The 27,861-nt window shown below is 44.4% G+C and overlaps 2 protein-coding genes across 2 annotated transcripts; both read right to left on the minus strand.

Moving 5' to 3' along the window:
* Nucleotides 1–3,398: 3,398 nt before the first annotated feature.
* On the minus strand, nt 3,399–14,856 carry LOC128441940 (uncharacterized). Its single transcript, XM_053424072.1, has 8 exons — nt 14,720–14,856; nt 11,033–11,276; nt 8,737–8,887; nt 6,444–6,526; nt 4,984–5,222; nt 4,361–4,411; nt 3,974–4,217; nt 3,399–3,635 (listed from the first exon to the last, which is right to left on the minus strand). Exons 1-8 carry the CDS (start codon nt 14,854–14,856, stop codon nt 3,399–3,401), a joined length of 1,386 nt encoding a protein of 461 aa, XP_053280047.1.
* Nucleotides 14,857–21,506: 6,650 nt separating this feature from the next.
* Nucleotides 21,507–27,238, minus strand: b4galt3 (UDP-Gal:betaGlcNAc beta 1,4- galactosyltransferase, polypeptide 3). The gene is made up of 9 exons (XM_053425417.1): nt 26,965–27,238; nt 26,620–26,690; nt 26,269–26,346; nt 25,643–26,181; nt 25,259–25,494; nt 24,192–24,382; nt 23,355–23,477; nt 22,450–22,554; nt 21,507–21,875 (listed from the first exon to the last, which is right to left on the minus strand). Exons 4-9 carry the CDS (start codon nt 25,923–25,925, stop codon nt 21,521–21,523), a joined length of 1,293 nt encoding a protein of 430 aa, XP_053281392.1. The 5' UTR covers nt 25,926–26,181; nt 26,269–26,346; nt 26,620–26,690; nt 26,965–27,238; the 3' UTR covers nt 21,507–21,520.
* Nucleotides 27,239–27,861: the final 623 nt, after the last annotated feature.

Raw genomic sequence — 27,861 nt, forward strand, 5'->3', positions numbered from 1 at the left:
ATTTACTAATGATGGGGTATTTCTAGTCTGATTTATTATTCTTTAACTTCAGCAAACTATCAGAGTACTTTTACCCCCATTGCTCTTCACACATTATTTATTCTTCCCTCATACAACAATTGCAGACTGCAAACAATAAATATATTTAGCCACTAGGGGGAACTACTCCACCACTGACGTCTCGTATTGCTGCTGTAGCAGGGCATCAAAAATGGATGAGAGCATATAGTGAGATTAATTTCCCTACGGGGACAAACAAGTATATTGTATCGTATCGTGATAGTGCAAGATGTGATTTTACAGTTATAGCCAATAATGGTTAGAGGGGAATATAAAAACGACTTGCACAGCATATTTCAATACACATGATTAATGTCTGGCATGTTTGTTTTTCACCCCTGTCTGTTTGTTGTTTGGTTTGTTTGTTTGTGGACTGGATACCGCAAAAGCTAATGGACAAATAACCACGAAACCTGGTAGAAGGATGTGGTATGAGTAACAGAAGAAATCATCATATTTTGGTGCAGATGTAGATCATGGGGGAGGATATACGTTAGATTGGAAGTTTGTCACAAAATTTTCATTGAGTTCTCAGAGAATAATTGATGGATTATGATAATTAAAAATCTGTAATGTTTAGGGGCCTGATATTTATGAGTGTGTGAATTTAAACGTGGTTTCATCAGGAGGATGTTGGGCCTTTACCGAGAAATGTACTCTAATGTGTCCTGAAGGTAGTTGCTGTAGGACCACTTGTTGCCACTAGATGTCCCCGTAGATCACAAGCTTGTCTTGCATCTAATAGGCATATAGAAAAGGTTTTGTTTCTCATGTAAATGCATGTCAGCTTAAATTGACTTTTTATCGCTAACTATCTGACCGGTCACATGCTTCATTAGTCTACTGAAAAAGTGCATTAACATCTGAAGAAAGGATTAACATTGATTGGCTGCTGGGCTTGTGTGTCCATGTTTTAATTTCACCTATTTTCCCATAGGTTGGCGTGTAACTTTTGCACACATAAGTTTTACTGAGTTGTGAATGCGACTTTCTCATCATCCATTAAATCTAATTCAACTACTGTTTGTGAGTTTGTATCGGGTGCAATGGAGCCTAGCAAACTCCAGTGAAAATAAAACAATGTACAGTTGACACTAAGCGGGGTCTTGTATACAAATTAATCTTATCAGCAGAAGAAGGAAGATGACACCGGGGCTCTGGTTTGAAATTACAAATCATCATATGGCTATGATGATTGTCTATGAAGCACAATGCAAGAAGGTGTCTGACAGGGGAGGTAAACTGTGCCAGTCTGACATTTTAGGTCAGAGAGAGGTGAGAGGAGGCAGCAGATGGCCCTCAGGAGCGGGACACGGAGCTGGCAGAGGACCTAGACACCGGGTTGGAAAGCTCTGGGTTAAATAGCAATTAACGATAAGATCACATTACATCAGGAACAGTATATGGTATCCTGCCCAACACATCAACACACACACAACAGCACACGTTTTCCTCTGAATATCATTTATTGTTCAATCTACATCAGTTGGTCCTCGGACAAACCGCCACCACTCATTTCATACGTTGTAGGATACATTTATGACCAAAGAACACATTTCACACTGCTACAGACTGACAGAACTGCCATATCGAATGTTAAGATATCTATTTACTGTCATGCTGAGTGTTTTTATCAGTAGTAATGACTTACTGATGCTGTTACGGCTGCTAGTGTGGCTTCTGGCAAAATAATGGCATCTATGAGTTCCAGTGGGTGGACGGCGGAGGGCATTCCATGGTATCGTCCTTCTATGGGGGGAATTTGTTCTGTAATTTACAGTGGGATGAAACTCGGACCTTGCATTGTCTGGCCCGGCGTAAAACAAATAGACAGACAGTGTAATATGTTCATACTTGGTAGAAAAAAATCATACGCATTGATACTTTCACCAATCCTCATAGCACAATGTCTTACTTGTACCTATGTTTATTAGTTGTGCAATATTTGAAGATAGTAAACAGCTATGATCGTATAGAGACCTTAATGTATCTACAGCTTGTTTATCCTTTTGGTTATGAGGATTAGCATAGTCATCCTGTACCTACTAGTAGTTCATGATTACATTGTATATAAAAAAAAAAAGACCTCCGCAGAGTGACATTTCTGTACACACGTGTTTTTTGTTTTGTACATAGCTGAAATGGGTAGCTTTCATTTTCACATTGTCTCACTGTCACTCACCATATTTTATGGCAACTCCTTTGTAGCTTCACTTTGGCAGTCAAATCCAGTGGTGTGGACGGATGGAGGATCCATGGCCTCCCTGGTGCAAGCGCTCGACTCTTAGAGAGCCAAGTCATTCCCAAGACCTGCGTTCCTGCCATGCCCCCAGACGGGCCGTCTTGTGCAGCATAGTTCCTTAGTCTTCGATAGTTTGTTAGTGCTTTTCGCAGCTAACCAATTGTTGTGCTAGTTTATAGAACCCCCCCTTTGTCTGGCTGGTCTGTAAAAGGCCATTTTCACAGTTAAGTCCCAAGCGAGCAATCAAGTTCGGGGGTGAGGTGAGAGACGCCAGAGGCTCTGAAGGGTCAGTAGTGCTGGTCCGTTCACTCCAGCCAGATGCTAGACCAGTGGTTCCCGATATTTTTCCGTTCCCTTACGCTCAAAAGCTTTTCAAGCTCCTTCTGCTTTGTGCCGTGTCTGATCATTTTAAACTGCAACTCATGCAAGGCTCTCTGTAATCCTTATCATTAGGAAACACTGCACTAGCCCAGGTAGAACAGCAATTTATGGCATGCAGCTGATACGGCTATTTTAGCTATAAAACTGGCTGTTTGAAGTATATATTTCTTGCAGCGGTATTCAACAAAATACACTGTAATGAAAGCTGGAAGGTCGATGTGTGTGATGAAAGCTTGTAATGTGACACTTGTGAGCCATGTAATACATACACTTAATCAGGAGCATCTGGTGTTAGCTGTGTTAGCCACAGTTGCTAGCCTGTTGTGGTTTTAATGGCTGGCTGGGGTAAAGGCCTGTACGCGTCGTTGTCCTTCAGGGCCCTGGGGCTGTCCGTGACCTTTGACATTAGGATCAGGATCCATCTCTCAGGGAGAGGCTTGAACATCCAAAGGCCTTTTTTTTTGAAAAATATGGATGCCAAGATGCAGGTCAATGAGGAAAGAAGAAAAAGTATCCAACCACGGTCTGCGTTTACTTAAAGTATTTAAGACTGACAAGGTTTTCATATGAACAGGCAAAGTTTTGTTTTGTCGTTTTGTTTAACAAATATTCAGTGGCGGATACTTTTTCACTCTTGTATTCACTTGCTCCTCAGCTCCTCAGCTTTTTTCTCTCCCTCTCCTCCCCTTTCTTATCCAGCTCTTCTCATTCGTCTTCACAGGCTGTTCTTGTCTGGCAACTCGGCCTCCGGACTACGGGGAAAGTAGACTGTAGCTTTGTGTTCCTCATAGCGGTCGATGTGCTTGAGGTGTACCACCATGTGCAGGGCGTAGGCTAGGACCAGGAGCAGGATCAACGACGTCACCAGGCCCATCAGGATGGCCGGCGTCAGGAAAGTGGCACAGTCGCTGGCCGACGCAAACTTGTCCGACAGCACATTGAAGGCCTGGATCTGGAGGAGCAGAGAGGAGGCGGAAAGAGAGAGATTAGGTGGAACTAAAGAGGACAACTGGCTCTTACTGGGCTTACCAAGCACAGACACACGGGGCAGATGGGACAGATTGAGACAACCTAGCAGATGGCTGAACAGACAGCGAACAGACAGACTGACAGACCGACTCGCTAACTGCCAAAGGGGCGGAACACAAAAGTAAAATGTTGTCAAGCAAAATCCAAACTCATGCACACGGAAAAAAAAAACTGAGGAGAAAGATCACGATACAGTGGTCGTGCACACATTGCTGGTAGAGTAACACGACGAAGGACGGGCTCCTTGTGCCAAAGGTGTACCTGGAAATCAGTGAAAGTGATGTGCCAGTTTGCTGATGTGTCAGTGTGGGAGCTGGGCACTAGCAGGGTGTCATATTTGTGCAGGCTGCTGACGTGCTGGCAATGGTAGGAGGAGGTGGCCGGAGCGTAGACCTCGCTGGCGTTGAACGTGGCCTCCTGGGTCCAGTTGTAGTGGATGTGAACGCTGTCCAGTGTGAACCAGTTTTGACCGGCGGCCTCGTAAAACGTGTTGGACATCTGAAGTCTGACAGAGGAGACAATTCAGTTGCACACAAAACCTCACACATGTAAACCTGTACGTTCCATTCTGTATATTTTACATCCAATGGACTATTCAATGAGATATACACATTTTTTGAAATTGTTGGTAGTACACGTGCATTTTACCTGATTACTAGACCTCGTAAATCCTCCACGTCACCGAACCTCAATGAAAGCCTGTTGCAGGAGAGGAGCACAAATATGAAACGGAGAAGATTAAACACAATAAATCAAGGGAATTCTCAGCTGAGGACATCAAACCATTACTCTCCTGTAGACACAGTGCTTAGCATTTCCTTAGATCACTTCATTTCTATTTGTGTGTGTAATAGTAAAAATAAGGGCTGGGCAAGATGGCCAAACATTATATCACATCATTATTTCTGTGTGAGTTTACACACTTAAACTCTTCTTTTATGGGCAGAGAATGACAAACACCTGATAAACAGCAAAACATTTTGTAAATCTGAGGTAAATCATTTGTGTGTTGTACCTCGTCAGTGTCCTTACACAATGCATATGCATCATATTGATCTATATTAAACATTTCTCATGTTGCTATTGATGAAAATTAGTATAAGTATTGTGTTATTACCCAGCTCTAGTACAAATATATCAAACTTAAGCTGATGACTTGGATTTCTATGTACATAAGTGAGCTTTTGAAATATATTTGTCACTGTATGTGCCATTCCTGTCTTGTTATATATGAGCATGGCACTATTTGTGTACATCTTGGTTTGACTCACGTGGCTTTCTCCTTGGTGCAGATGGAACCTTTAGTGTCCACCGGTGCGTTGGTGTTAAAGACCCTCTCGGTCAGATCGATGAAGGTATGGTTTCTGTAGCGGATTGCCAGGCGCTTTGCCTTGAAGAGGATACAGGTCTTCCCATTGTAAGACACACTCAGAGGGCCGTACGGTCCCATCAGAGACTGGAGCAGCTTCCTCTTACTGGTAGACATCCCGTTCTGGTGCCAGTTAAATGGCTGCAAACATACAAAGAGAGGAATTAGGTACAGGGGAAATGAAGAAACTGCAGTAATCTGGCGAGCAAGTTGTGGGTGGTAGGAGTTTTTCATTCTTTGTCTGCCCTCTAGTGGGTGACCAGATTCTTTTTTTTTTCAGACAGGTTGAAGAGGGATGCTTCAAAGGATGTGGCCCAGAAACAGAGTTTGCAAGGATTTTCTCATCCTTGTTCTCATCTAGCATCACGAAGAAGCAAAAAGCAGAGCTCTTATTTGGCTGTCGGATAAAAAAAGGTTGACTTCAAATGTCCAGGATGTCATGAAGAGATTTAATCAGCGTGAACACAGGACACAGCCATAAATACACATTTGAGTTATCCTGCTCCACTGAGTACAGCATGCAGTTATTTCAGTAAGATTGTTCTTATACAACATGCATCAGAGCAATCTGTTTACATCCCTATCTGGCAGCCTATGACGTACGTCTTCTACACAACTGATCCAAAACATCTTGCCCCATTTAAAGCACCTGGTCGTCAGAATCATGTCCAGTTCAATGCTCCAACCATCACTGAGTCTCACAACGAGGAGGGAGCACGGTTGTCTTCTCTGTAGAAAACAGATGCTTTCCCAATGTACATATAGCAGACTGCATCTGTGCCGTGCAGGCACAAACTGCCTCCTCTTGCTTTTTAATCTCTTCTCTCAGAGGCCACGTCTCATTGGAGGGCATTTGGGCTAATCCAGCACTATTTGACAAGACGTGTTAAGTAGCAGTCACGTAGGCTATGAATTGATTATTATTTTTATTTGTTTCTTTAAAGATTATTGATTGGAAATGTGAGCTATCTGCGAGGACAATTTTCCAAAAAAATGGTTAAAAGCGGCAATACTGAACACAGTGGTTCAGGAGAGGTTTCTGCACGGAATCAGTTAATCCATATGGCACATGTAACCCTGCCTGGATGCTCCAGCTGATGCAGCATATGGTTTCACAGAATTTTCAGTCAGAGTGGTCCTGTACGTGTGGGTGGCGAGGATGTTTTACCGCTGGTGAATGTGAAACCAACAATATTCCCACATTCAAGGTCAAGCAGTGTGCATGTGTGAGTGTGCTCGCTTTTGTTTGCCGGTACCCCATTGTGTGTGCAGATGTGTGTGTGTGTGTGTGTGTGTGTGTGTGTGTGTGTGCGTATGAGTGGATGTGTGTGGGTGTCAATAGAAGAGGTAGCGAGTGTGTACCTGCAGTATTCTCCTGAGCGGGTTTTCATCTTCCGGCGACAGAACAAACTCTTCACTTTCTAAGCCGTAACCACCATCTTGACCTGGAAACACGCACACAAACACGGAAGATTATATCAGTACACATATTAAGCTGATTACAACCTAATCATAAAAGTTGAGCAGATTTCTCACTGCAGACACACAAACACAAGCACAAAGAGATTGTGTGTACACCTCGGTGCTCGGGCTCCTATCTATTTCCAGTTGTTTTGCGTCATCACAGTGACTCATCAGCAGTTTATCTCACAGCTACGGTACTATTGTTCAGTGTTTACAAATACGGTTCATCCTGTTCCAGAAACATATGATTTTCCACCATATAATCTAAAGGAATGCCTCAGTCGCTATTTTCGCTCTCCCTATTTCGTCAAAGGGCCTAAACATAGCCATGCATCTGAATTGCCATTTAGGTGCATCACACACACACACACACACACATGCAAACACACACACACACATGCCACACACTTCAGGATAGTCTTGTTTTACAATGTAGCAAAGATGTCTCCAGCGTTCAGGATGAAATGCGTTTGTCAGGACTATCTATCTATCCAACACGTCAGCATCAAAATAACCGTGGCAGGTTTGATTGAATCAGGCCTTGTGTCACACTGGATTTGTTACTTACTTGATGTGACTCTTGTTGCTTGTTTGGGATTCTCTTCGCTGCGGGAAAAGAGAGAAGACACAATGAGGTCTAATGATTGCGAGATGCACGGAAGTGTCTGAGGTTTTTCTCTCTTTTTTTCTTTTCTTTTTTCAGATAATACTCCGTAATGTGCACAGGATGCTTGTTTGGCATTTCCCCCCTTGAACAAGAATGTTAATTGTCTGGTTAATGCTGATGCAGCAAACACACACTGAAACACAATTGCTTTACATGTTAGTCTAAGTCCTCGTGCACATTTTATGCAACATTATACTGTAGGTGTGCTTCTAAACGAGTGTATATCACATAATGCATACTGTATTTATTGGCAACCACAGAGCTACATTATGCTTTTCAAGTTGTAAAGAACCTCAAACACCAAACCAAAACTAACTGACACGTAAATAACCATGATTGTTTGTGTCCTTATTGTTTTTTTTACATTTTGGGAACAACGTACAGCAGAGATTTTTTCCCCCTTCGTAGTGTGCAAGGTGCAACACTGGCAAGACAACAAGGTGAGAGAGCCTCTCAGTTTCCGGGTACATTTGTGACATCCATCATGAAGCACCGGGGGGGGGGGAAGAAAAGCTAACTCCTTTACTGGACATGGGGGAAGTAGTCAATAGCATCTCTTAGGGATTTAAACCTTTTTATATGCACAAATTTTGGCATAAAAAGAGGTCAAATGCAGTGTCCTGCAATAATTATATTCTCATGAATGTTTCAATGTTCATTTTTGATGCTGTTGAACTGTTTTTGTGAAATAAAGGGAATTGTCTGTTATTTAACCCCATTGGTATAAATGGGGTTGATAAATTGATAGAAATACATGTCAGCACGTCGCACTTCAAGTCAACAGCACCACAAATTGCAAATCATATGAAGTTGAGTCAACATCTCTCAAAACAACCTAACCTTATAACCTATATTTAAGTTGAATAATTAGTGTGTGATTGCGAGCGTGAACAGTTGTTTGTCTTTGTACGTTGACCATGTGATACGCTGACTCTCTGTCCAGGGTGTACCCCCCCTCCTGTCCAATGCCAGCTCCCCCCCCTCAAAGGATATTCGATATTTGGTTGGATGGATGGATTTACATAATTAACTGGCAACTAGCTGTTTACACACATCACATCTTTTCCAGCTTTTGTTTTAATTAATATGTATGAGAGTGGCAACAATAATCTCAGCATGAATACAAATGTTTTAATTTGGATGCACCCATATGGCCTCGGGGCTGCGATGCTAACCATGAACTTTAGTTGCGTGCCGTTCCCTGTCGCTCCCTCTCTCTTCTCTCATTTCCAGATTATTCGCCCACTGAATTTCATGAGCAGTTCACACAGTCATTGGGTCTGTGCGGTGTCTCCGTCGCGGTGTGCTGCTTTTACCAAATGACCGATCTTTGATGTGGGACTGACCTACATTGTGAACGGGAGACAAAGGACGAACAGTTGCCTTCTCCCTGACATGTACATCCTCCTCTCAGTCTAACTAAACCCTGCAAAGCCTCGGACTTCTCCGAGCTAATCCTGATCCTTTTAACTGTCTAATCAAAGACGTAATGCTGCAGCAATGGGCTTACTGAGCCGCGCTGACATGGTCGGTTTTCCTTGTTGTGATGGTCCAGCCATTGCTGCGACTGTGTCCTCTGTCCCATCCTGTCCTCGGCGATCATCTGGGCTGATTTGTTAATCTCCACACAATAGCCAGTTATAATGGGCTTGTCGAAAGGTAAACCTCCTAAGATCTGTGGGAGAGCACATGACAAATATCGTCTGCCGTTTGGTGTCCCGTCAGGAGGCTTCCCTTCAGTCTGTTTACGGATTTGCTCGGAGATACTTCAAATCGTTTTATGAACTGCAGCACAACAAAAGCAACGTCCGCGAGGAATGTCTTTTCTTTTCCCTCAGGTTGAATAGTAATGTTCTTGAAGGAAAGACCCTTTCAGAAGATAAAGACACACTGAAGATGCTTTCATGAATATTTATACTACATCTAAAACCAGTCAATGACTACCGTTGTCAGGGACAGCTCACACTCTGTTTCTCTCGGATCGTAACCCAGTGAGTGGAAACCAAGGCCTGCCCCACATACCGCTAAGCTAATTGACCAATCAATGACAACTGTGACCTTCGTTCTGTGAAAGAAGGGGTTGGGAAACGATGAGTCAGGGCTCATTCCTCCATGTGCCGTGCATAATATCTCCGACACTGTTTAGCTACATTTAAAAAAAGGGTCAGAGCAAGTTGAGCAGATTCAGCTAACGGCTAGCAACTGAAAAATAAGTAACAGGTCCGGTTTCTGCTCACGCTGGAAGTTGTGGTTGCAGTGCATTGGCAGACATATTAATGCCAGCAGCCTGAAGCTATTATATGCCTGTCTGGTCCAGTTTGCACCTGGACAATATTGTATAGTTTACTGTCAGATGGATTAGGATTAGTGGTAAATGCAGGCCAGGTCCACCACCACCCAAATATGGTAACTCATAGTCCCTGAACAAGATGAAGAGATTAGGCATTATGTCAGAGCCTGAGGCATTCTGGACGGCTAAGGGGCTAATTAATAGATTTGAACTGACCTCCGAAATTGTGACTTAGTGAACACTCTTTGAACCTTGACCATGGCCATATTATGGTAATTGAGTTGAGTTCCGCTGACCAAAGGTTATTTAGTTTCCTGGTAAAATTTAGTGCCCTATTTTTGGCAGATTTCTTGGACCTATATTTCATATAGACACAATGAAACTCTGCCACAATACAAGCTCATGGTATCGCACATTTAGCTGATTATTACTGTGTGGAGGCTCTGATCAAATACCTGTAGAGTGATCAGGTGTTTTTTTTCTCAATAGATCAAATGAATTTGAAAAAAGCTTCAACTTTGGTTCATCTGATGGTGACGGCTGCACGAGGATGTCTGTTAACGCAAGTAAATGATCAGCTTGGACAGTAAGCTGTCGCTCCCTATTCACAAGCTTTTCAAACCTACATTCCAGTGTGTGTGTGTGTGTGTGTGTGTGTGTGTGTGTGTGTGTGTGTGTGTGTTTCTGCCACCTTCAACGTCAGCATCATGATTGGCTAGATTAGCAGCTCTCTGGGTGAGCGTGTGTGTGTTTGTGTGAGAGCACGTACTGGTAGGCATGTGTGCATGTGTATTCGTGGCTATGAACTTATGAATGAAACATGAGAGTTTATGCGGATGGTGAATCTAAATATTTACATCTGCCCAGATGAATGCTGGGTAAGCATGTTTGTCCACGAAAGGCCTGCCAAATGCATTATTCCTTTGGCAGCCAACCGGTGACTGAAACCTCAGTCGTGCAGTAGATACTTGGACTCTGACCACTTATCACTTTGCTTTAGCATAAGGTTAAATATCCCCATTATGTCTGATTTACCTATGTATGCACTGCACAGCCAGTCTGGGATTGTTGTAAACAAGCTGCAAACGTGCACACACACACACACACACACTCTCCAACACAAGTGATGAAGCACTTCCCCTGCACCTACACCCAGGCCTCAGCTGGCTGAGAGGGGCCAGAGGAGTATGTGCGAGTGTGTGTGAGTGCTAACTAAAGCCGTTTGTTCCTGTGCCAGTTCCGCGAGGTCAGCAACCCAGGACTGCTGCGGCCCCGTCATTGGCTCAGCCTGTCACACGGTGCCTGGGTGCTGAACAGGCCCTTTATATAATCAAAGCCATGCCAGAGCCACTCCTTGACTCACCTCGCTCCTCAAAACATGGGCACAAACACGCAACTGCAATAAACATATGTGCAGAACGATCGGCGCGAGACTGACCGAGATGCACCGGGACGATCGAACGCTCGCGGCTATATTTAGCAAAGTAAATGGCTTTTAAATATTAACCAGAATGAAATCATCTTAGATACTGATTGCCTCTCGATCGATGCATTTCCATCGATTATTTTCCGGTGGACATCCTCGCTGGCGCCCACAGACGGATGGATGCTTATCACCCCTCGTCTGTGCCTGTGCTGCGTGCTGCTGAGCAGAGGGAAGGTGTGGTGCCTGCTCCACAAACTTGTAAACAAGTCCGTTTGGCCTCTGTTGCCATAGAGCGCTGAGCCACTGCACTCGGCCTCTCTGTGAACCACGGTCGCTCCATCGAAGCCTCTGTATCCAAAGCAGTTGGTGGTGTTGAGTGCAGTGGTTACCTATTTCCTGTGGGGTTCATTTAGCTTCGTGAAAACTACAAATTCCATATATAATTTTCACGAACACGAAGGGTAACATGTGCCTGAACGTGAACGAGGCGATTGGGGTTTGATTTTTCACCCTAACCCCTGTCATTGTGTAAATCAATAGTAGATCAGACTAGGTGATGTAATCTTCTACTCATATTTCCTCGTAATATGCCTGCATGAAATTTGAAACCAGACTACAATAGTATTTCATAATGTACAAGGGGAACTACTTATGCAAAATCATGTTAATGTCACAGATATTCATATTGCGGTGTTAAATGTTTTTACATTTATTTAATTAAAAAGTGCTCCGTGAGTTACTAAATAATTGTGTCCCTGACGAGGCAGGAAAACACAACTTAATCCTACACGGTGCAGGTGCAGGCCTATTAATAGATTTCTTCACGCAGATTAAGCTTCGGGAGTTAACTAATGTGGGGCCGTGGCTCAGGTGGTTCAGCAGCTATTGTCCAGGTTCCAACCCCTAGCTCCCCGAAACCCAGGTTGCTGCCAGCATAAGTAGCTACGCTAAATAGATACGCAGATGGAGATCTACTGTGTCGACCACTCAGACAAGCAGCCGAAAGACAACAAGACCAACAACATTGAGCTTTAGATTAACTGAGACTTTTGTGTGTCAGTGCTTAGAGCCGCGCTGTTGTTTCAGTGTCGCTTTGATTGCAGCTTCAACTTTGACCTCAGGTCAAGTGCTGCAGTAGCTTCCTACACTTTGGAGATCAAATGCTTCAATGCTGGTTTGTAAAGCCCAACATCATGGCTGCTTTCAAAAAATAAATTTCACATATATTTCATTTTGACCAGATCAATCCTCTGTGTCGTTGGTTTCTAAATCCTTCTGTTTAAAATAAACAGCGTACACACTTTCATGAAGTCTAATTGTGTGTGAATCAGCTGTTGGTCTTTTTACTGTTTCAATGAAAGGGGATCATTGAGCGACCCCCCCCCCCCCCCCCCCCCCCATTTGACCTCTAATCTGTGGCTACATTTGGGTCACTTTGTCAGTGTTTAACAGTTTTAAGATACATGTTAGTGTATGTTGACTCCACTCACACAGATAAACCTTTATAACTACACACACAAAATACTCCATAAACTGATGGAGCAGCTGATCAACAAACGCATGAGTTCACCTTTATATTTCCTGTGCTTCTCTGCTGACTGTATATGTGTCAGTGACCATGTTTCATTGGACAGTGTGAATGATGGGATGTCACTTGAGCGTGTCGCACCAGGCTCAAGAAAATAGGTCATATCTAATTGACTTGCGTAATTTGTTTTTTGTTTTTGTTTTTTGCCCAGCCATGACAACTTCACATTTTTCATTAGCAATTCAGTGAATTATTTTACTTCATGTACAAATATAACATATTATTGTATATTTTATATCTTATTAAATGTTGCACTTTACTCATTTTCTCTTGGCTAGAGACATGTTTTTAAATATTGGAATATTTCATAATATACCATCAAGTCCATGCTCCTCATTACAACATGTGACCAGCTTTAATTGTAATTGTTTATATCTACAAACTAAACAGCTGCAGTTTTTCTCTCACGTATGATCTTTGCATTGTATTGTATTGTATTGTATTCATATGCAAATTGTACCATAGAAAGTATTATGTAAAACTTCTATACTTGGCAAGTCATAGATGAGGCTTTGAGCTGCAAATAGTTTTACTCAGGCAAAACTCTACAGGCAACTATTCAAAACATGTATTGTGAACTTAATTTAAAAGAAAGTATATGGATCATGATAAATGCAAAAGGAAATAAAAGATAAATATTACAATGCAGGAGGTCCCTTCCAGCCAGTGTTTGGTCACAGTTCCACATTCACCACTGACAATATGGCTCGCTGAACATTTTGTCTTCATCATCTTCCTGCTCAGCAGAGGAGGCGTCTGGCCTCACTGTACCTTTCCCTCTGCATTTCCCACAACCATACAATGCACAAGGCCTCTGAAGTGAGAGCCATGTAAGGCTGCTCTTATATAACGGTATCTTGGAGTGTGTCAGAGCTGAGAACAGAGCTGTGACGGGGGACTGGAGGTGTTACGTCGCAGAGTTACGCACAAACTTTGATCCAGGGAATATACGGGCTCCGAACCCTCAGGAGAAATTAATGTCTCTGCTCTCTGCCGGGGCCACTGCGGGGAGAAGTTAAGATTGGGATCTGCCAGGGTGTCACAAGCACGAGATTGAGCCGGAATGGGAGCAGGCCCACGAGACTCTGCATATTGAATTCTAAATCCAAGTTATTTGAATTGCGAACATGTGCACAGATTAGATTGTGCACTAAATAAAAGGCGTGACAGTGATAATCTGTCATCCTCGAACGATTCAAGTGTTATCACTGTGCTGGAGGAGCAACAATAAAGAGAGTGGATCATTCGAACAATGGCTAAAGAGCGTTGTGTTGCAAAATGCAGCATAGCATGGCTTTGATGAGCCTTTTGCGCTATAGAGGAGCCATCACGCATGGTATCGTTTCAAGAGCCTTACATGGCTCCGGCACAACACTATAGGTCTGTGCCTGGATGTGTCGGCTGTGTGAGCGGACATGGAGCTAGCATAGGCCCTGGCTGCCGGCTCAGTCCTGTCCCTGTGACACTGTTGTGAGTGCCCCCAGAATATTTTATCCAGATTTGACCTGCAGGACTGAATGTGTATTATGCAGACATGGCCAGCTAGAATCTACCACCCCCCCCCCCCCCCTCCATTCCTCACTCCTCTCCTCTCTCTCTCTCCTTCTCGCTCCCTCAATGACTGCATCAGTAAACAGACCCCAGCAGACCATCCCTGATGCATCCTCTACTCTCCTGCACGTCCCAACCTTGTTTACCTCCCCTCCTCTCCTGCACCTCTCCTGCAGGCCCGCTGCCCGCTGCCAGACCAGCACTACACTGTGCAGAGACAACAGCCCCGTGATCGATGAGCAGCGTCTGATGCAGTCCCCAAGACTGAGACAAACAAAGCCTGCCTCTGACACACTGGGAGGGGGGGGGGGGGGGGGGGGACCTGCCTGCATCCACGGCTTGTGACACAACCCCAAGGTGAGATGGGGAGAATGGAAGGGAGGTAAGTAAGGGGGGGCTGTAGAGACAGAAAGACCCCCCCCCCACCACCACCACCACCACCCTCCTCCTCCACAAGAGAGCACATCATCATCCCAGCATCCCTGCATGCATCTCCCTGTACCCCTCCCCTCCCCCTCCTCCACCTAAGCCCCCCCCCCCAACCCCCCCTGTTCATAGCCCGTAGAGAGAGAAAGACAAAGATAGAGAGAGAGAGAGAGAGAGAGAGAGAGAGAGAGAGAGAGAGAGAGAGAGAGAGAGAGGATGGATTTACCTCCTCTCCAGGATTTCAGGCACTTCTTCATAGATGAGTCCCGGCTGCAGCTCCTCGTCCTCGGAGAAGGAGAGGCCGGGCCGGCTGAGAGCGGACAGCAAGGCGAGGGAGCAGAGGAGGAGCGCGTGTGCAGCCATGGAGACAGTGAGAGGAGACTGCCGCTGGTCGAGCTCCGCTTCATAATCTGCTCCTCCGGCAGTGGCTGTAGCCCAGCTCCTCTGACTGGCAGCGGCGGCGGCCAATCGGCAGCGCGCACAGCCAGCCAGCGTGCGTCACAGCCCCCCCTCTCCTCTCCTCGCTGCACCTTCCCTCCTCTCATCCTCTCCCTCCCACCCGTACTCTCTTCTTTGTCATCCTCCCTCTGCCTCTCTCACTCCGCTCACCCTCCTCACATCCTTCTCTCTCTCTCTCTCTCTCTCTCTCTCTCTCTCTCTCTCTCTCTCCCTCTCTCTCTCTCTCCCTCCCTCTCTCACCATCTCCTCTTGCTCCTTGTCGTGCACACATAGCCGCAGGCGAGTCCCAAGTATAGACGGCGGCTCATTCTAACACACAGCACATCTCCTCAGACTCATGCTGCACCTACAAATCCCCAAATTACACACGCATCCTCACACGTCTCTACACACACATATGCCCATGCACACAAACATGCTGTCACAGGAGCCGGCTCACACATGCACTTACACTTCTATCTCAGTGAGGACAATCATTGGCGTAATGCATTTGCCAGCCCCTTACCCTAAACTTAACCATTACAACTAAATGCCTAATCATAACCTAAACCTAATTCTAACCCCTATCCCTAAAAGCAAATCTTAACCCTCAAACAAGCATTTGAGAAAGTGTGGACGGGCCAAAATGTCTTCACTTTCCAAATATGTCCTCACTCTGTAAGGTCTATGCTCAAATTGCTCACTTACACAAATATAAGTACAAGTATACACACACACAGAAAGAGAGAGCAAGAGAGAGAGAGAGAGAGAGAGAGAGAGAGAGAGAGAGAGAGAGAGAGAGACACATACACACCTCTGTGGAAAATCACCTGAATGTCAAGGTCAGATTGTGTAGGAGGGCAGGAGGATGTTGACCTGACTAGGTGGGCACAGAGAGAGAGAGAGAGAGAAAAAAAACAGAGCCATGACTGTGTGACCTAGATCTCCAGTGCGCTGCCACAATAGCAGAATTAATTCACTTGATCTATGGGTTGTTGTGCACTGAGAGGCCCCGCAGCTGAGGAAATTGTCCACTGAGGCTGCAAATATGGACGACGGGAGCAGCTGAGCAGCTGTGGGATGAGACGGGAACGAGGGTCCAACCCCCGACGACCCTGATGGCTGATTCCGTTTCCTCCTCATTATCTCGGCCCCATGCCCCATGGTCCTGGGGCGTGAGACGCCCCAGGACCATGGGGCATCCTCTCATATCGTTTATTTCCATACGCCATAATGTGATGGAATGTTTGAACACCAACATTATGAGTGGTTATATAACCAAATATTGTGACCTACTATCACGGTTGATTTTCACATTGATGTGTTGCAATGATTCACACTGAAAGAGGGACTCCATTATTTTCTTCCCTGTTATTTTACTTTTAAAAAACAGGCCGCACTTTCCGGCCTCCATCATTATTGGAGTTTTACCTCGACACTGACTTCACATCAATCAATCAATCAATCAAATTTTATTTGTATAGCCCATATTCACAAATTACAATTCATCTCATAGGGCTTTAACAGGGTGTGACATCCTCTGTCCTTAACCCTCAGCAAGAGTAAGGAAAAACTACTAAAAACCCTTTTAACAGGGTAAAAATATGTAGTTTTTACATGTGACAGAATGTTTTAAAACAACGTGTAAGTTGTCTGGAGGTTTAATAGTTCACACTCAACTACTTATTAAACACATAATATCCAGTATATCCTGTCATAGCACACAGGATGACACACTTATCTGATTACTCAAATAATGATTTTAGGTAACATCATATATTCAGTTAAATAATAAAATACACTATGAATATTTTAAGCTTATGTGTTGCCCTGTAATTGATGACATATTTGGCTTGTGTGAACAATGTTAAACATCACCATAATATGGCTTTGTAATAATGACCTCTCTGTGGGACAGGCAAATGCAAGTGAATAATTGTGTAGCCTGATGTTTTATTTTGAAAAGAAGCTGGGGCTCAAACTACAGACCTTCTGGTTAGTGGACGACCCTCTTTAACCCCTGAGCCACAGTCATCCCCCTATGTGTGTCTTTGTGTAATGGTTCACAGGACTATCCACAGTGTATCATTCCGTGTGTGTGTGTGAGAGAGAGAGCTAAACATTGCTGAGGGCGTGAGAGGTCAGCCCTGTCTCCTAACCCGTACAGTAACAGGAGGTGACTAAAGGCTGCCTCAGCCCTCTGTGTCTGCGCGCTCCCTTCAGCAGGCCAGTGTGTCAGTCGACTGGAGGGAAAGAGCAAACTAAAGTGTCAGTGCTGCCGCCAGAGAGTGACAGCATCCCGGAACATCCCACAGGAAGACGTGCAGGTGTGACGAGTGCAGAGGAAGACATTAAGCTGTGATGCCAACAGTACGTACTGTCACCAACATGGAGACAGTTAGGCAGTGGATTTTGTAAACAGATGCAGGAGGGGACATCTTTTAAGTATTGTCAAAGACCCTGCATTATCAGCAGTATACTGCATGTATTAAAGGGGACATGTTTTGAAAATTCCACTTTTGTAGTGCTTCTACACGTTAATTTGGTATCTGCCATGTCTACGGTCCTAAAAACTCTGGAAAAAAACAACTCCCGCGATTTGTTGTGGTTCCTCTATGTCAGAAATTATACGATAGAGTGCGTCGAATGGGATTACAACCGAAATAAACGTCATATCACCCCGGCTAGCGTTAGCTCGCGAGCTAACCGGGCCGGTGGAGCCCGGCTAGCGTTAGCTTGCGAGCGTTGAGGGGGTGAGGGGGGGGCGGGGCACTCAAAACAGGTCAATCTGAGGAGGGCTGTTTTAAATTATCCTTGTGGTATTTTGACCAAAATATGTTACAGACATTTCATTAAGACCCCAAAGAACCATATCAACTGTGGTAAAATGGGCATAATATGTCCCCTTTAATGAAAGCATCTGTTCTGGGTTTGCTTTGCGCTGGGACTGGTTGACGATGCCCTCTTATTGTCCAGCCTCTTCCTGAGTTGGTGTTTTGCCCTCTCTCTCTCTGTGAGTCATACAGCATTTGAGATTATGAAACAGATCGAACACACACAGCTGAGGGTTACTGTCTATTTATAGGTATGATCTCATATCCAACTTTTTAATCCTGCTCTTTATGCCCACAAAACGCCAAGGCCCACAACACACAGGGTGATGTAACGGTGCAGTTTTAGATTGCTCTGCAGTTTGTGTTGATGGCGACATATACGACTGCTAATCTATAGCAGCAAGCAGGATTAATCAGTATGCTAAAGCTTTTATACGTGAAGAGTGTTGTGGGAGGGTAAGTGCTTCGCTTGTGTAATCAAAGTATCAAAATGAGTATGTAGTATAGAGTGTGTTTCATGTGTTTGTTGATAGAAAATGTGGAAAAACACATGTTTTTGATAATGGGTTTTTATTGGTATACATATTTTCTGTTTGTCACAGTAACATCTGCTGTAACTCAGTGCGTCTGTTGCCTTTTTTGCTGACCGTGCACACGCCAACACACACGCACAAATGTACAGACACACAATCTTTGATCTTCCAGACAAGGTCAGTAATAAGGAAACCCAAGATGATGAGAGGCATCACCCGGTGATGCAAATGACACTGAAAAAACGTTATCAACGAAAAGATAACTTCAATTGGTATCACCCATATGAATTAGGTTTAAGTTAAGTTATTGATTGTGTTAATAGAACTTAATTAATTTGGGTATGAAATGTATGTTTACCTAAACATCTTAAGTTTTTTTAATTAAAGTTATCGATTGTGTTAATATAATTTGGGAACTTTAAGGGGGCAATTGTAACTTAATCAATTTGGGTGTTACCAATTGAAGTACATTTTTCTGTTTTTCTTAAGTGGGTGAATACAATTCAGTGTAAAGTACTTCCTTACGAGTGATATAATGTATTAATCATGTCTTATTTGCCAGGAATACATACACATCCCATTTCTACTCAGCCGATTCCCTTTAATCGCATTTACACTTCTCAAACATGTTCTAACGACAAAATTAACTGATGATAGCATCAGCTTTTTAAATGATATAAAAAACATGTAGTCCCAATCCTGTTTACTGAGTCCATTAACCTACACAGTGTTTATTTCCCAAACTTGCATGACTTTATAAAAACTAGCCTATTTATTAAATATAGTAACAATCTCTAGGTAAGCACACAGGTTGCTGATTAATCTGCTGAGATTACACAACACCATTGAAAGCTTTCTCACTGCTCCATGTCATACAGGCATTGCCCCAGGCGATATGAGGAATGGAGGATATATTATCTGTTGATATGCAACTCAATAGTTATGTAGTATAAAGCTAAGAAATTCAGTCTTATTGTCTCGTCTCTCATATGCTCTGTAAAGACAATCTGTGTGTACAGCACTTTGTTGAAATAGGTAATATGTCTCCATAAATAAACATAGATTCCATAAGTCTATAAAACTATATCCATTCATAAAACACATGCTATGTATTTCTCTTTTTTTAACCAGTGAAGATGTTCTACACCTTTAAGCCGGCAGGATCAATCGTGTGACGCAACACAAACGCAGAGCAGTGCAAACATTTGATTGGCTGAAACCTGTGAATGGCCAACATTGACGATTAACATTCATGTCACAACACTGCAGTTTCATTCAGTCCTTGCTTTCTCCAAACTGGCGCAACACCAGTCTGTGCCACTTGAGGGTGCTCACACATCACCCAGCAGTTTGCCTGCGGCGCTTCAATCATGCGGACTTGGTCACTTCATGAGGCACAAAGTTGACGTAAGGATGTGGTGTGAATGGGTAATAATCTGCTCTACGATTGAGAACGGTGTTTCAAGCCCTAGAAAACACATCCGCACTGCAACATCACGGTGCGTTCAACTCTATCACGCACTAAATAAATAAATAAATAAAATAAATACATTCATTACATGATAGCATGAGCAAACAATTCCACACCATGTTACAATATGTCACCTTTCAAGCTAGTTAGTTGTACAGTTCCCCTTGAGTCGTATAGCAGCAAGAGATTCTACATCCTACCAGTGATCACATTCAAGCCCCCCCCCCCCCCCCCCCCCAACCACGAACTAATAATAAAACCCTTCACAACACGTAAACGAGGAGGGACACTCAAAATAACACAATCCCGAATGGTTGATACAACAAATAGAATGAACGACAGAGCGATTAAGTGGCTTTTTTTTTTATAGATGATAATGGAGCTCTTAACACAAACCACCTTATATGCATGTTCTGATTTGGTGTCCTCCTTGTAATCAAAATTATTACTTTCACGAGATTTCATCTTCCTTGTCTCGTCTCCACCGAGACAAACAGAGACAAAGGAAACAGACTCTATTTGCTTTCCGACGGCTGAGCTCTTTCTCACGGTACCACGCTCAGATCTATACACAGTGCTTCTTTGTAGCTATACACATGTTTGTTATTAAAACACAATTTGACACCGGCGAACGTTTAGTGACACGCCCACAATAGATATTTGTTCTCCCCCCCATACCTGACTTACAGTATCTAAAAGATGAAATTATAAAAGCACAGGTAATATCAGACGCACGGGTCTATCCATGTATAAAGAGTATAGTCGGACTAGGACAACAGCTATCATGCCAAGTCTATGTTTATCTGACAGGCGTAAAGAGAGTCGTGATATTTCCTCCCTTTGTTATGTGGCTGGACTACAGAGCTATCTTTTGATTGTCTAGAAAACTAAATGTAGGAGAGAGAGAGAGAGAGAGAGAGAGAGAGAGAGAGAGAGAGAGAGAGAGAGAGAGAGAGAGGGAGAGAGAGAGAGGCACCAGACTGTGGGGAGGGACGAGTAAAACAAACCAGTAAACAAATAAAGAAGTCTCTATATAAATATAAACTCTAGAATCGTCTGATCACTATGGAGTTGGTCAACGCTTGGTCGATGCACACAGATATAAAACGGCAGTCCTGGAACAAATCCCTTGTTCTGGTCTAGGACCAGCTTCAACCTCCCTGGCGTTCTGGAGAGGTAAAATGAACCCCAGGTCAGCATCTAAAAGCAACTCTACCAGTCTATAAAATGCGCATAAAAGATAGAAGGCACAGAAACACAAACCCACTCTGGACGAGTGGGGCGGACTGACAGCGGCAGTTTTTTTGGCAGCTGCCTGGATGAAGCTGCAGGTCTGCTGGCGGCAGACGGGTGTCGTACGGGTTGCGATGTCCAGAAGAGGGCAGAGATTTGTGTGTTGGTTGTCGGGTTTTTTCATTTCGTCAGAGCTGGGCCTCAATGTGGATGTGACTGAGTCGGTCTGACAGAGTTTTGCAACAGTCGCCGGTAACATTCATCGGATGATGAACCAAGAGTCGTCCTCCTGAATTCACCCCTGTAGACAAAAGTGGCTGCTTCATTGGATCCATTGCATAACTGTCGCTAACCTGCACTGAGCACAAAAAGCTGGTGTACTTGAAGTCCCACAGCAGAGCAGATCCAAGCTGCATTCCTACAAATGGTCTTTCAGATCCAGAATGAAAAGGGAAGCCACTTTATGCTACAGATGTGACGCAGTCTCTGTGTCACCCCCCCCCCCCCCCCCCCCCTTCCTATGTCATCGCACCAGTCTCCTTGTGTGTTGTTTGATTTGCAGCATTTGACAGCGCAGGTTTTGTCTTTTCACCCAATACCTTGGTCATATGTTCCACCACGGAGCCTTTGCCCTGTGGCCTGTTCTCCACCTTCTTGGCTGTGCCCTCGTTCTTGCTGGTGCTACGTTGGTGGACGGGGGTCGTTGCCTTAACGGGGACAGGTACCTTCCCCTGCGGCAGGCGGGGGTCTTCTCCAATGTTGACAGTGAGGTTGGTGTAGAGAGGCTCCAGCTCTCTGGAAAGGAGCTCGTAGGCCAGAGAGTTGAGGCCGTCGGAGCGCCAGTTCAGTCTGGTCCTTTTCAGGAGGTCAAACCTAGAGAGACGAACATAGTGTCACAGGTTTGTGTGTGTGCGTGTGTGTGTGTGTGTATCAAACTTTAAAGGGATAGTTTGGCACAATTGTTAATTTGTCAAGAATTGCATGAGCAAATTGATACCACAAACTACAGCCAGGAAGCAGTTAACTTAGCTTAGCATAGAGACTGGAGGAAAGGAGAAACAAGCCTTTCGACATCCATGGTTTAAAAATCAAAGTATGAGGTGCAGGTGAATCTTGTAAAATCACAACTTTATCTAATCTATACTATACGTTTTGTCACCTTTTTAAAGAGCCTCCTCAGGGCTTAAAGTTTCTGTTATCTAGAAAATCTTTTCAAAGCTTTATAGATATGGAAAAGTAAATAATGTTCATCAGGAAATAAGTAAGTGCTGCCTGAGGTTGCAGAAAATGTTGGCACCGCAGAGCGAGCAGAGGAAAATGACAACCCTGTACAAAACAGCTGATAAAAAAAAAGAAAGAAACCATTATTGTAAAAGCTCAGGATTCAAGTGTCTCCAGCACTGGGAATAAACCTCAGCAAAATATCTTTGTGTGTCTGCATCTGTACCTGCGTGGATTCTGCTCGTTGCCTCTGTCTCCTTTGTGCTTGATCATCTTGTAATGACCAATGGCCACTGGGGGACGCACAATCTTCATGCCAGAGAGACGCACTCTGGGTAGGCAGCACACAACGAGAGAGAAAACTCAGTCTCAGAGTCAGGATAGGACAATACTGGCGGAGTAAGCCAAAGGAATAATTATTGCTAATATTTCCTATCACTCCGAGGCAATAATGCTATTCAATATGAGCACACAAAAAACACACAGAAAAGCCAAGACAACAAACACAGAATTGTGAGTGACGTATGGGAATGACATACTTCCATGGCCTATAGGCGGTGGAAAAGACTGTGGTTTCCTTTTTCCATCACTGGTGCTTTTGTACCACCCCATCTGAGGTCATCGGAACATGTAACTAATGCTGTTAATTTCCATATGATCACTTTTAATATTGCAAACATCAACCTATCATAGGCAAAATGTTATTGGCAGTACAGGAGAAACTCTGCAAGCTTTTTGGATTATTCAGTTCTCAGTTAAATTCCTCTTGCAACAGATCGGCAAATATTAGAGAAGCCCGAGAGTGGAAAGAGGGGAACCACAGCAAAACTTGAGAGGAGCCTGAAACCTGCCTGGAAACCCTTAAAGCATGCAGCCCAGTCCCAATCTGCGAGCTCGTCCATGCCAACACACACTGAGACACACAGCAAAGCCACAGCAGTGGGAGGGGAAGAGAAGATGAAAGATGAGGTTAGGACACATGAAATAACAAAAGTCAAAGAAAGGGAAAGTCAGTGGCAAAGAAACCGTAAACATGAGGAGAACAAAAAAAGATGAATGACTCATGCAAAATATGGAGAAAAAAGACCAAGCATGTGGCTGCAGGGTGTGGTCCTCGGACACGCTCCTCACCTGGCAGCGATGTCATCATCCTCTCCACCCCAGCCCCAGTACAGGTTGGGGAAACCATTCATCTTCATGTACTGGTCTGGGGTCACTGCAGACACGCCACCGAAATACTGCGGGTACGGCAGCCTGCGAGAGTCACATCACTATTATTTATATAATTATCTTTTTGTAATACTCCACTCCAGCAGCACAAGGACACCTTTATACTAGACACTGACACAATCACATCATTGCATTCAGGGTCAGACCCAGTCATGCACCTGTATCTGCAATGTTCTACCTATGTATACGTGTTTAATGTATGTATGTCGGTTAAGTGTATAAGCTACTGGATGACCTAACTTTCCCACGGGATTAATAAAGTATCCATCTAACTATCTATCTATCAATGTGTTGGAGTTAAGGTCTCAGCACAGGGCAGTTCTACAAGTCCATCTGTTTGGGCCTAGGAATGCTTTAATTTAACTTTTGCTTAAACTTTTTTCTCTTTCCGATTGGCATACGTTATATGCGTATGTTATATAGAAAGTTTTTTGTAAGTTTTTTTTTGTACATTATTTAACTTTCTTTTTTTTCTACTGTTCATTATACAGATGAAAAGTATATTTGTGTTTGGAGCAACTGTGCGACATCAGTCCGCTTTACGGCAGTGTGGTAAATCAGTGTTGACGTTGTGCACATGTGGGAAGTCCGGCTGCTTTGTGGAAAAGACGACAAAAACATAAGACGGCACCGCGCAGAATAAAGTTTCCAAACAGAAAACGGAGTCCTGTCTGTTTCAGGGTGCAGCACTTCAACACACACACACACACACACACACAGACACACTCCCACTGTTACCTGTATCTGAACTTGTCCATGGCCACAGACAGGTGTGTGGGGAACTGTTTGTGGCAGGTGTAGGTGTTGTGGTCGTTCTCGGGCAGCAGGTCGACGTCGTGCAGGAAGATGCAGCTCCAGTCTTCATCTCTGAGGGCCTCCCGCACCCCCACGTTCAGCAGCTTGGCTCGGTTGAAGGTCCCGTTCCCCCACTGAAGTCAGAAAGAGAAGCAACGTTTGGAGTTTACAACAGGCACCTATAAGGGTGTGACACTGCAGAAGAACAGCTGATTGTTTGTACAATATAGTCACTGAATAATAACACAAGCAAAACATGGATGGAAGTGGGATTTTCCAGAATTTGTTCAGCAGCAGATCCACATACTTCAAAACTTTGCAAATAAAACCAAAACTATGTGTGTGTCTGGGTTTCATTCAGGTGAATCACCATTTAAGTCAGATGTTTACATTACTTGGCATTACTTGATTGGTATCTCTTGTACAGCAATGTTAAATTTGAGAGTAACATGTAGGTTATACACTAGATTAACATCAGTATTATGCCAAGATTACACTGATAATACACAGATGTCACAGCAACTATTAATCCAGTAACATTTTACGGTCTAGAGTTTACTAAAGTGTCTTGAGATAATCTATATTATGATTTGGCACTATACAAATATAATTTCATTGAAAATTTCATTGAAATATGCATATAAAACACCAGTATTACGCTGCTATTATGTAGTAATGCATAATATGAATTCAACAGCAATATGCAAGTATTCTACCGGTGAACCACACGCATACGCAAATAATGTAACTGATAATTACAGGAATATTTGTTTGTGTATGACACCGGTTATATACCAGCATTGCTCTATTAGTAGAACTGATTATTCCATTAGTATTACTCGAGAAATATACCAACTACACATCAGCACAACAGTCTGCTTTTGCCCTTGGAGAGAGACAATACAAACCATTATAAGCCACATCCTAGGTAAACAAGCCTGCAGGCACGCACACACACACATACACACACACGCACGCACACACACACAGACACTCAAACAGGACCTGACCTGCTGCACTATATAGATGCTGTAGTGGATCTGTTGCCTCTGCAGGAAGGGGTGGAGGTGGTAGAGCAGCGCGCGGAGGTGGGTCTGCCGGTTCCGGTACGGCACCACTATCGCTGTGTGATGGCGGGGTTCACAGTCTGGAGGATGGTAGTGTCCGCCTGGCAACACCAAGGGATTCCTCTGCCGGATCTCCTCCAGAGACAGAGGAGAGGAAAGAAGGACAGACACGGGTCCGACTGGAGAGGAGAGGAGAGGAGAGGAGAGGAGAGGAGAGGAGAGGAGAGGAGAGGAGAGGAAGCTTCAATGATACTGTCGACAGCCACCAAGCTAACCACACTGTGCCTTTTTACTGCATATGTGTATCAGCACCCCTCACTCTCTTACCCAGCAGTGGGGAGGGGATCTGGCAGTCTCTCAGCGGCGGCCCTGTGACAGGGGGTCCAGTGCCCGTGTTGCGAGGCGGGGGAGGCGGCGCTCCCAGATGACTGAGGTTGGTGTAGACGTCGTGAGGTCGGGAGTAATCAAACTCCGGCTCGGTGGTGTGCACCAGGACGGATACCAGGCCCCGGAAGCCCCCGAGGGAGAAGTAGAGGACAAAGGCAAACTGGAAGCCCACCAGCAGGGCCAGCGTGCATGGGGAGTCCAGAGAGCGGCCGCAGTACGCCATAATAGAGTAGGATCGCAAAGGTACAGCAAAAATCCGGATGGGGGAAATTGGATGGAGGAATGATGGAGGGGGGAAAGCAAGTGGTGGCTGGAGGGAGGGGTAGGAAATGAGTGAGGAGAGGCAGAAGGAGAGGGGGGGGGAGTCAGTGCTGGGTGCAGGCTCAGGCGTGCAGGTGGCGGGTGTCCATCAGTGGGAAGGGGTAACATAGTGGTGAAGCTCAGTCAGCGCTGCCATCACCTCCTGACCATAGATGTCCCTGCGAGGAAAGAAGAAAAATAACAGTTGTTCATTACCATCGCTGCTTCTCCTTCTCATCGTCGCATCAAGATCATTTTGGATGTACCTGATTAAAAACAGTTCTGCACCGTTGAGGGCTCACTCCATCTCTCTCCTCCTCTTCCTCCTTTCATCGTCCAGCTTTCTGAAAGAAGAAGAAGAAGAAGAAGAGGAGTGAGTGACAGTGCAGCAGCAGATTGGTCTCTCAGTGCTGCTGCTGCTGCTGTGTAGTCCACTGTAAGCTAAAATAAGCCCTGGGAATGACAAGCAGCTACAAACAAATGTCGTGTTTGCTGCTTTATTTAGAATGGCTTATTTTCAGCAGTGACATTACACGGGGCGTATATGGAAGGAGAAGCTGATGCCTGCGGATCAAATTAATCCAACGTCTCAGCTCCCAGATTGTTCTTAGAATTACCTCCTATATCTGCAAGGCTGGTGAGCCTGGACTGGATGGATGCATGCTGCAGGATCTCATCACACAGGAAACTATAATAATAATAAAAAAAAACAGACCAGCACCACCATGGTTATCAGCGCAGATAGCTTTCCGACGGGGTGATTAGCCTATCAGCATCTGTCGTTAGGCCTATGCGGCCAATCATGGCCAGTGTGTGGCTACCAAAACATGTCAGTGAAATGTTTTCTGCAGGATCTCTCCCTGCGAGCTTCCTCCTGTCATCCACACACGGTGTTTTCTCATCCATTCATTCCTTTCACTCCTGGCTCAGCACGAGCTCTGCTGCTGCACCAGCACACTCACCAGCACATTCCTGCGAGGCTCAAATCCAGCCCCCGGCTTCCTCAGAGACTCGCCGGGCCGCCGCCACCAACGAGCGGACGCGACGGACCAACAGATGCCGTGTTTTGTTTTTTTGTTCTCCCCCTGATGCTGCTCGCTACTCCTCCTCCCCCTTCTCCACCGAGTCCTAATCTCTCTTCCGAGGCGAGATCTCCCCGTAGCTGCTTAGAGAGCGCCGCAGACGCGTTCACACGCAAGAGCATCGCCGCATATCCGTCCGGTGTCACAACAACACAGGCGAGTGCGCTCTGCCGTATCCAAACACGGCTCACCGTGCCAGGAGGGGCTGGGGCGCAGCGCCGTGACGCACTGCGCGCCACGCTCGAACCTGGAAGGGGACTGAGGATCGATGGATAGGAAGATCATCAAAAAACTGGAAATTGTATATTGTATATTAAAATATAATATTGTTAATAATAATATGATTATTAATATTATTACTATTACTGGACCCTGTTCAGGTCAACATGATGATGATGATGATGATGATGATTATTATTGTTATTATTATTATTATTATTATTATTATTTTATCACTATGTCATGTCATGTTTGGGTTAACATCATCCATCTATCTATCTATCAATCTATCTATCCATCTATCTATCAATCTATCTATCTATCTATCTATCTATCTATCAATCTATCTATCTATCTATCTATCTATCTATCTATCTATTCAAATTATTATTTGTAATATTGTGCAGGTCATCATTATATTATATATTATTATTGATCTATCATATCATCATGCATTGCTATGGACGCTTGTATTCCTCTGTGGTGACAGTTTAGTGGGAAAGCATCACACTGATAAACTCCAGTGGAAGAACATTACTCTTTGAGACCGAATCCAAG

Source organism: Pleuronectes platessa, chromosome 6, assembly GCF_947347685.1.
Source record: "Pleuronectes platessa chromosome 6, fPlePla1.1, whole genome shotgun sequence".
In the NCBI taxonomy this organism is placed as follows: domain Eukaryota; kingdom Metazoa; phylum Chordata; class Actinopteri; order Pleuronectiformes; family Pleuronectidae; genus Pleuronectes; species Pleuronectes platessa.